General features: G+C 42.8%; 1 protein-coding gene across 1 annotated transcript; it reads left to right on the top strand.

Moving 5' to 3' along the window:
* The first annotated feature begins 406 nt into the window (after positions 1–406).
* Positions 407–682, top strand: LOC118010196 (small ubiquitin-related modifier 2-like). Its single transcript, XM_035004380.1, has one exon. The coding sequence runs from the start codon at positions 407–409 to the stop codon at positions 620–622; it is 216 nt and encodes a 71-aa protein (XP_034860271.1). The 3' UTR covers positions 623–682.
* The last annotated feature ends 10772 nt before the right edge of the window (positions 683–11454 follow it).

The raw sequence follows: 11454 nt of genomic DNA, 5'->3' as shown, positions 1-11454 counted from the left end.
GACACCTTGATTCTGTCCCGGGAGAGAACCTGACCCAGAACCACCTGGCTAAGCTGCACCCAAATTCCTGACCACACATACTGTGAAATAATAAGTGCTTGTTCTTTTCGATCACTAGTTTTGAAGTAACTTGTTACGCCGCAATGAGTAGCTAATACGTCAACACATTAAAAGAAAGCAAATTTGGGATATATGTGTGGTGTTTAGTGATAAGAAAATATGTTCCCAATATAGGCATTTTAAAGTTAAAATTGTGTATTTTAGAAGACACATCAATATGGAAGCTGTTGCTCTTTAGCTTGAATAAGAACATTAAAAAGTGGGGCAAGTGCTCCTCGTGTGCTCGTTCGGTGCAGACCTGGTACCTCTTTTGCGAAGCGGCAGCTGAGGAGACTCGGCGCTCGCCATGGCCGACGAAAAGCCCAAGGAAGGAGTCAAGACTGAGAATAACGATCATATTAATTTGCAGGTGGCGGGGCAGGAAGGTTCTGTGGTGCAGTTTAAGATTAAGAGCCATACACCACTTAGTAAACTAATGAAAGCCTATTGTGAACGACAGTTGGAAATAGAGGATGAAGATACAATGGATGTGTTCCAGCAGCAGACGGGAGGTGTCTACTAAAAAGGGAGCCTGCTACTTTACTCCAGAACTCTGTTCCTCCAGACCAAGAAGACATTCTCAATTAGAAAGTCGCAATGTGGTTCCAGCACATCCTGACTACTACAGGATAGTTTTCTCTATTCTTTCCTTTTCCCCTTCCCCATTCCTTTATTGTACATAAAGTAACTGTGCATGTGCACAAGCGTATTGCATTTTTTTTAACTAAATGGCCCATGGTATGTTTTGATCGACATCAAATGGAGATGGGATGGGGGAAAATACTGCTTCTGTGAAAATACCCCCCTCTCTCCATTAGTGGCATGCTCAGTCAGCTCTTATCTTTATATTCCAGTAAGTTATTTTGCTCTCACTGTTTAACAAAAAAAGAACAACAGAAAAATCCTTGCATACCTTGTTTGATTGGAGAATTTTAATGTTTTTCATTTATCATTGTAAAACCAAGGACAATTTTATAACTTCTTTGTACGTAGCTGTTACATGTAGGGCAATCTGTCTTTAAGTAGGGATAAATTACCCTAAAAGAAATGAATCCTAGATAGTTTTCCCTTCAAGTCAAGCGTCTTGTTGTTTAAATAAACTTCTTGTTTTAAAGGAAAAAAGAAAGTGGGGCAAACTTTGTAATAATCACATCTTCTAGTTTCTGTTATTTGAGGCTGTGCTACCTGGGTCCTTGCAGACCCTGGAGAAGCTGCCCCTCCCGGGCTTAGGAACTTCCCAGAGATGGTAAATGACATTTCACATGCAAACCAATCACTTCAGAGCCCATACGTACCCTCTCCCACTCCACTATCCACTATCCTCTGGCCCTAATCACCCCAGGCCAGGTACCAGACAACTAGGGAGAGCACCTATGTCCCAGAGACCACCGAACTGACTCAAACGAGCCAATCCTAACCCTGCCCACCCTGCCTCACCTGGTCCTTCCCCTTCCCACAAAAGGCTCTTGTCCATGTTTCCCTCTTACTTAATCTGCCTCCTGACAGACCCCAGTGCTTCCCTTGGGACCCTACCCCCCAACCCCACAGTATGATGTACCCCTTCTCTTGGGGGTCGTCAGTGTGTTATGGACTGAATGTTTGTGTCCCCCCCAAATTCAAATGTGGAAGCCCTAGTCCCCAGTGGGTCTGTATTTGGAGATGGAACCTCTAAGGAAGTAACGTTTAATGAGGTCATAATGCTGGGGCCCTGATCTGATAGGATTCGTATCCGACAGTATCCTTGTAAGAAGACACGGAAAACTCTCTCTCCCTCTCTCCCTCTCTCCCTCTCTTTCTTTTTGCTCCTTGTGCACATGCACCGAGGAAAGGCCCTGTGAGCACACAGGGAGAAGGGCACTGACTGTCTACACACCAAGGGGAGAGCTTGCACCAGATACTAACTCTGCTGGCACCTTGATTGTGGACTTTTACCCTCCCGAACTGAGAGAAATGAATTTTATGTTGTTTAAGCCACCCAGACTGTAGCAGCCTGAGCAGATACATATAACAAAACAGCTATCTTGTCAATGGCAATGGTCTCCTGCTCTAGGGGCCTGCCATATCTGAATAACAATGAAACCCATATTTTAAAACAACAAGGCAATACGCATGTCATACTAGACTTTCAATGCATCTTAATTTTTTGTTTTGCTATTATGAGGGCTAAGAACACTGTTTCACAAACATATATTGCGAAGGAAATGAAACCTCCCATATCTCATTTTACAAAGCAAACACAGGCGGCTTCTTGCAAGGAACACCAGAATCATCCAAGACTTAAGTACAACTCTATTTGAAATAAGTATTTTGTCAAAGATCAATACATTAGCAATAGATCAATAGATTGACTTATATTAAAAAGAAAATGATTATAAATTCATGGTCAGCTTTGATGCCATTATGATAGAAATAAGTTTTGAAAGAGTTCTTTTTTTTTTTTTTTCAGGATTTTATTTGACAGAGAGAGAGAGACAGCGAGAGAGGGAACACAAGCAGGGGGAGTGGGAGAGGGAGAAGCAGGCTCCCTGCAGAGCAGGGAGCCCGATGCGGGACTCGATCCCAGGACCCTGGGATCATGACCTGAGCCGAAGGCAGACGCTTAACGACTGAGCCACCCAGGTGCCCCAGTTTTGAAAGAGTTCTAAGTGTTTGTAGATGTCCTCAGCTCAGTTCAGATATTCTCTCTTTTTAAAGAAATAGAGAATTTTATAGATATGAAGGAGCCAAGAAGCAATGTATATCTCTGGACAAGCGATGCAGAATGTGGGACATCTGGGCTCATACAGCTCAAAGCAGTGACACACCAGCGTACCGCACCACACGGGATCTGTTAGGGGTCTGAACACCTCCGTACACTTGAAGCAGTGATGAGTGAAGTGATATTTCAAGGTATCTCTAACAACTGAACTGGACATGAGAATATCTTGGTTTCTTCTGGTGAAAATGTCACGGGTTCTTTAAAACGGCTGGAGCTTGCTGCCTACACTCATAATCGAAATGCTAAACTTCATTTTAAGGCTAGTGAGAATAAAGATGTATTTGTCCCCTCATCCTTGTTCTGGGACCCCAGCTGAGAGCCCTGCCTTCGAGCCGTGCCACTCATACTTCCTTTTCCATGGTTAGGAGCTAGGGGCAATGAACTACCCATGAGCTTAGTCCTCACAGTTAGAAGTACCCAAGCACGGTAACGTCAAGGGTAGTAGACCACAAGTGTATTTCCAACAGAGGATTACAGAGACGGGAACTGTAGCTATGCTCCCAAACGTGTGACTTTTCTTCTCTTTTTTTTAAAGATTTTATTTATTTATTTGACAAAGAGAGAGCGAGAGCAGGAACACAAGCAGGGGGAGTGGGAGAGGGAGAAACAGGCTTCCCGCTGAGCAGGGAGCCCGATGCGGGGCTCGATCCCAGGACCCTGGGATCATGACCTGAGCCGAAGGCAGACGCTTAACGACTGAGCCACCCAGGTGCCCTGTGTGACTTTTCTAATAGTAGGCAGAAGAGTGATCACACAGGGTTTAACCGGAGCTGGGCCAGCAAGGGAAGGGTCCTTGGTGTGTTATAGGGGCCTTTGTGGCCAGAGCCCTAGAAAGACCAGCAGAGACCTTGAGATGGAAGAGATGATTTCTCCCTTCTTCCTCTTTGATGTGATTAAAATTTAAAACTATGCCAAATCATAAAATAATTATTAGGCAGCCAAAATTTTGATTTTGGGGGGAAAATATTTAATTATTTTACCCAAAACATTGTTTGGATGCCTCTGCTTTAGTCGTCTGTTGGGTAATTCAGCTCTGGGTAGGGTAAGGCAAAGGAGGGAAGTCCATTTTCATCTTGGAGACCAATCAAGCTCCCTGCCCAAAGGAGCAGAGGGTCCCAGTGATGGCACCTGGTTGTAATGTGTCCTCTCCCTGGATCAGTGATCTGCTGGGTTGCCTGGACAGGGAGGGCTGATCCAGGAAAAGCACACATTAGCATGAGATGCCGTTCCTGGCATAAGAAAGACACCAGGACCTGTGTTTTCCAAAGGCACAAGCTTTGTAGAAATCAACAGATAAATGGCACTTAAGTTAAACACTGAAAAATTAAAAAAGACCAAGAGGGGCACTTGAGGGGCACTTGGGTGGCTCAGTTGGTTAAGCCTCTGACTCTGGATCTCAGCTTAGGTCTTGATCTCAGGGTCGTGAGTTCAAGCCCCATGTTGGGCTCCATGCTAGGTGTGGAGCCTACTTAAAAAAAAAAAAAGACCGGGCGCCTGGGTGGCTCAGTTGGTTAGGCGACTGCCTTCGGCTCAGGTCATGATCCCGGAGTCCCTGGATCGAGTCCCACATCGGACTCCCTGCTCGGCAGGGAGTCTGCTTCTCCCTCTGACCCTCCCCCCTCTCATGCTATCTCTCTCTCATTCTCTCTCTCAAATAAATAAATAAAATCTTTAAAAAAAAAAAAAGACCAAGAAAATCTGCAAGTGGTAATAAGAACTATGAACCAAGGAGACCCATCCCAGTGCATTTGACATAAACCTCGAATAGTTTGACAAACACCCTTATCAAAATTGGGAGAAGGCAGACAGCAGAATTGGAATAACTCACACAGGAACAAGGGTGATTCCTTTAGACTCCCTAGAAGACTAGAAGAAAGGGTCTCACCAGTTCCCACCAGGGCAAAATACAGATGTGTACTCGAAAGCCAACACCTCTCAGACCTTTGAACTGACTCACCATTAAGGACAGAGAATTGGAAACCTCTGGGAGGTTGGAAGAAATAGGCCGAAGTAGCTTATTCTGAACTCCCTAAGTTCAAAATTTCTTTGAAAGTTCATGCTTGATTTTAAAAATATGTGTAGACACTGCATTTTGCTCCACAAATACCTCTACAGTTGTTTCAGGATAAAAATGTTTTCATATTGCGTACCACTACATAAAGTCATCCCTGTAAGATCTGACCCTTCCTGTGCATTTTCCCACCTTAGCCTTCCACTGCATATCCCTGGGAGTACAGGTCCCCTAATTTGAGAAGTAGGACCTTGAGTTATGTATAATTAAATGGAGATGTCTACATGAAAAAATTCTCAATAAATCCTTGTTATTTTCATAAAGAAAATAAAGAGCTCCTCCAGGAATTTATCTATCATCTATCTATCTATCTATCTATCTATCTATCTATCTATCTATCTATCTATCATCTATCTATCATCTATCAATATATTCATTATGTATATATGTGTCTATATATGCCCATAGGTAATACAATATAAATAATAATATATCGTGTTATTATATTAATTTCCGGGCTAAGTGAACACTACTTGGCTAATGAAAAATTTACATTACTTACACACAAGGTAAATAGTTGTCCTGTGCAGAATGTTCCCTTACTGAGGCTTATGGAGGTTTTAAGATATGTCCACAAATTCTTTGATATGCTTCCTTTCAAAAGGTGGAGCCCAATTCACCTTCCTTTGAATGTGGGCCAGACTTAGTGACTTGCTTTTAATAAATGGAATGTTCTGGAAGGGATAGTATGTGACCCAGCTAAGTCATAAGAGCCATTGATGTTTCTATCCCAGCTCTCTGGATTAGGTGCTCAGGGGGAATTGAGTTGCCATGTTGTGGGGAAGCTCTAGCAGCCTGGGGATAAGCCCACGAGGAGATGCTCTTGTCAACAACCAGCACCAATGGGGGAGGTACGGGAGAAAGTCATCTTTAAAAGTGGCTCAACAGACCCCAGTCAAGTCTTCAGATGACTGCAGGCTCAGGCAACATGTTGATTGCAAGAGACTTTGTAGCTGTTTAAAGAGAATGAGAAAGATCTCTATGAAATAATATGGAATAATTTCCAGGGTATATTGTTACATGAAAAAAGCAAGTTCAGGTGGGTGCATCCACTACTCTACATCTTGTGAAGGATAAAGGAGAGATCATATAATGCATGCATACATACGTAACACACTGCTGTGTTAGTCTAAGCCTATCCAAAGTGGTGCTATCAGCTAGGAATACTTGGGCCCGTTATTACCTGTAGCGAGCCTTCATAGACATTTCCCTGACTATGGCCAATGTTGTCGCTGAACCAGTCCTTGTAGGTCTTATGATTGCAAGATGCACCTCAGCAACAACCATCAGAGAATTTTGAATAACAAGATTTATTACTCACAGGTCATGAAGGGCATGAGGCATGCCTGGGGCCACACAACCAATTTGCAGGTGAAGGGAAGGGGAGGAAGTGTGGACCTCGGGCTCTGCCTTTGTTAGGGCCCAAGGGTGTGTTCCCAGGCTTTCATGGGTTCACTCTTCACTGACGAATTTAAAACAGAAAGAAAAGAAATTAGGAAGTGGGAAGGGAGAAGCAGGGTCACTTGAGTGTCAGTTCTCTAGGTTACCATGGGCTTTCTCAAAAGGCAACTGCCTGGGTGGGAGCAGCCTGGTCGGTTAGCTAGTAGCTGCCATTCAGTTAGCAATGTGCTTATTCAAGATGGATGTCTTTGAAATGGATGCCTGGACAATCAAGAGCTTAACTCAGGCTCTTACACGACAAACACTTATTTACACACACACACACACACACACAAAATTAGAGAGACCAGAAACTAATGAAAATGGCCACCCATAGGGGATGGAGAGGGGGTGTGGGGGGCAGGAAAGAGGAAGGGGATGCAGATGTTTCTACATAGACTTTTTATACAGTTGTGACTTTTGAACCATGTAAATGTTCTACATATCCAAAAACACAATTAAATAAAAGCAATAAAAATTGCTAAAATTGAGCACAAACAGGAGCATATAAACTCTAACTGTATATCCAATGGATCACATAATCCCACAAAGAAAAGTATTATTTTAAGCAAATTTTAATAGAGTATCCTGATTGTATATATTTAGTGGGATATGTTCTAAGGATATGAAGAACTGCAAAGAAATTTTAGACTTCTCCCAGTGGTTGCCTTGTTAGTAGTAATATTGGTATCATAATTTTGAAATTATTTTATGTATATTATAAAATAAAAAAATAAGTAAACACATTAACATTTTTAGGACCGTGATTTTCAGTGCAGGAGGAAGCAAATATAAATGTGAAATAAACTCAGTTAAGAAAAAATTCTTTAAATATAAATTTGAATTTTAAAATATCCATATGAGCTTATTAATTAAAAGAAATATTCCATATGTACACTGAAAGAGTCTAGAAATGATGAGACTCCAGTAGCAAGAAGTATGACTAGCACCCAGATCTTGGTTTCTGAGAAACATCCGTCTCAGGAAAAAGAAGCAGGACTTCAAGAAATGGCCAATTCCACGTCCGGGGTCAGGAAAGGACCATGTGAACCTAGAACATTTTGTTGTGTCAGAAAGTAAGGAAAGAATAATAAAATTAAAAAATCATTTTGTGCTCCAATGTAATAATAAATATAGGCAAAGACCACCAATGAATTAGGTGAAATTTTTTTAGGGAATGGAATATCCCCAGGGTGCCAAAGGATCACCCCACAGATCGTTTACTAACTGCAAAGGGGAGAAGTACTGTTCCCGCAGACAGACCTGGCACTCACCACCTTAGCCAAGTGACCACACTTAGCATCATTAATAACGCAGCATCTTCTGCTTCCTGATGAAATCGCTGATGGAATACAGGTTTCCCCCACTATCTGAAAGCAGAATGTTCCTCTTTGAAACCTTTTGTAAACTGAAATGGCATAAAGCAAGAAGTATCTCCTGCTTTCTGAAAGTTTGCTTCATGCTGCTTTGCCTTCTAAAAGACCTACAGGGTCTTTTAGCTGGGTAAGCGCATGAGGGGTGGAGGTGGGGGCAGGGGCAGAGGGAGAGGGGGAAGCAGGCTTCCCGCGGAGCAGGGAGCCCGATGCGGGGCTCGATCCCAGGACCCTGGGACCATGACCTCAGCCGAAGGCAGACGCTTAACCATCTGAGCCACCCAGGCGCCCCCCAGCATGGTTACAACTTTTTTCATAAAAGCAAAAATCCTCTTTGGATGTCTTTTGGTTAGCCAAAACAGGTGCTACTGTAGGTCTTTTGTGAAGTGGCATAACGTGAACTTTCGGAAAGTGGGGGATACTTGTATTTCACCCCAAAATGTTCAACCTAGATCAAATTAAATTAGGCCTTAAGACTAACTTCTAGTTTGATTATGATTCCACTTTAAAATGTCAAAGGGAGGGGCGCCCGGGGGGCTCAGTAGGTTAAGGGTCTGCTTCTGGCTCAGATCATGATCCCAGCGTCCTGGGATCGAATCCGCACTGGGCTCCCTGCTCAGCGGGAGCCCCTTTCTCCCGCCTGCTTGTGCTCTGTCTCTCTTTCTCTCTCTCTCTCACTCTCAAATAAATAAATAAAATATTTTAAAAATAAAATGTCAAAGGGAGTAATCATTTACACTTCTAAGTCAGATTCTTATTAAATCTCTTAATTTAAAAACCACCATATTTATGTTTGATTTATTAGATTTGTGTTCATTATTTAGATTCCCAGGAAAGTTTTAATATTAATCAAATAGTTCTATATTTATGAGGAAAATAAAATATTAGATTTATAAACGTACTTTGAAAGGTTTGGGGGAGTTTATTTAATAACATTTATAAATGGCATCATATAATATTTAAGGGCCTTCAAAGTGGTTTTTAAATTTTTTCTCTCTTTATAAAAGAACAATAAGAATTCTAAGTTGAACTTAAAATCTTAAGGTAAGCTAAGTTTTTAAATTGCAACACTAGTAATTAAATATTAATTTTTAAAACTAACCTCTGAATAATCTTTTTCTATGCACAAAAGCTAACCTCAAGGGCATCAAAAGACTCACACTGACAATTTATATTTGAACTCTGTGACTCCTGGATAATGTGCACAGCATGCCTCCTGGAATTGGAAGGACCAGGTATAATGGGTTAAACTGTACTCAAAGGTCGAAAAAATGCAGCATTCTCCTTTCCTGTAACTATCCTCTGGTTCTGAAAGTGCCATTTCCCCTGATGAGAAGATGGGATGGTGGAGTGACGGTAGATCACTGAGCATACACTTTCTGATTAAAGATGATATCAGAGACAACTTCTGGGTTAACCCAACCTCTTTGGCGTAAGTGCTCTCCCTCCCCCCAGCCAATATGGCATCTGGGAGGGGAAAAGTTCAGGCATCCACGTGGCACTGGGTGGAGGGATGACTGGCCCACAGCAGAATTTTGTTTTACCCAGTGGCCCTTACTGGGGGCTCTGGTTGCAGTGCCTTATCCCACGTAGGCCAGGCCATCGGTCTCTGCTTTGACTGAATCCTCCTGGTACCCAGCACCAATTTTGCATGACTCAGGTCTCTGCAGGTCCACCAGGCCTTTCTACTTTTGCCCACTCATCCAAGGCACACAGGAAGCACCCTACCAATGGACACCCCCCACTGTCTCGGGGAGCCTTTCCAGGCTCTTCTCTCTCTGTTCTGCTTGTCTCCTACTCCAGACCTTTCCCTTGGGATTAAGTTGTTGTCTCCTTGGACCATGTCCTTTATATCAGACTGAAAGCTGCCTTATGGGTGGCTGAGTCTTAAGTCTTCCTTTGCTCCTGCCCCAGAGTCCTGGGCCAGCCCTTCTCATTCCAAGCGGAGTCCCTGGCCTCGCTCTGCAGAAATAAAGTATATCAAATCTATGGATGTCCTGGATTGCTTAAGAATTCACAAAACAAGCCTGCCTGGGTGGCTCAGTTGGTTAGGGGTCCAACTTTTTTTTTTTTAAGATTTTATTTATTTATTTATCAGTGAGATTGAGAGAGAGAGAGAGAGAGCACAGGCAAGGGGAGGGGGCAGAGGGGAGAAGCAGGCTCCCTGCTTTACTTATTTATTTGAGAGTGAGAGAGAGAGAGACAGAACACAAGCAGATGGGAGAAAAAGGCTCCCACTGAGCAGGGAGCCCGATGCAGGACTTGATCCCAGGACCCTGGGATCATGACCTGAGCCAGAGGCAGACGCTTAACAACTAAGCCACCCAGGCGTCCCAGGTGTCCCACTTTTGATTTTGGCTTAGGTCATGATCTCAGGGTTGTGGGATGGAGCCCCACATAATCGAGGAGCCTGCTTAAGATTCTCTCTCTCCTCTCCCTCTGCCCCTCCCCCCGCAACGTGTACTTGTGCTCTGCCTCTCTCTTAAAAAAAAAAAAAAAAAAGAATTCAAAAAACAGCATTTGAAAAAGATGTAATAAAAATTGTTAGGATCCATGAAAGTTATAGGATATTAATTCTTTTAAAATAAAAATGCTAAATTTTTTTCTGATAAAATTAAAAAAATAAACACTTAAATTTTAAATAATTTGGAAGAGAAGTTGAACTATAGATCAGAGCCACTATTAGCCAAATGGTGCCTTTATGAAAATTAGAGGGCGGCTGTCTCCTCTGAGGAGGGGTAGAGCCTCAAGCAGGGCTCACGGCTTGTTGAAGGAAGTGGAGCCCACACTAAATTCAGTTCCCACTCAGCCCTCGGCTGGTTGCCCCTGGGCAATAAACATCCGGCCCAACAGTACACAGTGGCCTGATGGAGATGATGTTTCAGTGCAGAGTTTTATTCACTGTCTGACTCTGGGCAAACACCTCAAACCCTTAAGGACCTTAGATGTCTCATATAACAAAGTGAAGCAGTGGTTACTGACCTCTGAAAGTTTTCTCAGAATGTAGAGGAAGTAAGTACTAAGTGCTAGCCACAAAAGGAACTGGTCAGAGAAGTAGAAGTGACATGAACTCATGGGAAAAAAGTAATCTGGTTATTCTAGGGTTCATGGTAGGGAGGATTGGACATGATCAGATAGATAACGTAGATTTTGTTGAGACAGACCTGAAATTTTTTTTTTAAGATTTTATTTATTTATTTATTTATTTTAGAGAGACGGGGGTGGGGAGGGGGGGAGGAGGAACAGAGGGAGAGGGACAAGCAGACTCCTTGCTGGGTGTGGAGCCCGATGCAGGGCTCCATCTCATGACCCTGAGATTATGACCTGAGCCGAAATCAAGAGTCGGACGGTCAACTGACTGAGCCACCCAGGTGCCCCCAGACCTGAAATTTTTTGATAAATGGGAGGAGTCCCTGGACAGACCCTTAAAGGGAAGATGACAAGTGTCTAGAAGAAGTGCTTTAAAATCAAATTCTAAATCTTGCAAACAAGGATGATCTTGGATAGGAAGAAAAGGGAGAATTATCTAAAGTGACACACTTAGCAGCCTAGTAAATTCTCTAGGAAACTCAGCTATCAAAGGACATGCACAAAAGATGGACGAGGGTTAGTTTCACTTGGCCCTGAACTGAAAGACAATTGTCAGGAAGCTCAATCCTTAGAGTGATGTGATGCTTGTGAAAAATTTCCAAGGCAATAAAAAGGACTTAAAA

Source organism: Mirounga leonina, unplaced genomic scaffold (assembly GCF_011800145.1).
Source record: "Mirounga leonina isolate KUSES-001 unplaced genomic scaffold, KU_Mleo_1.0 Mir_129, whole genome shotgun sequence".
Lineage (NCBI taxonomy): Eukaryota > Metazoa > Chordata > Mammalia > Carnivora > Phocidae > Mirounga > Mirounga leonina.
The sequence above is the reverse complement of the archived record's forward strand: the minus strand, read 5'-3'. Positions and strand labels throughout refer to the sequence as shown.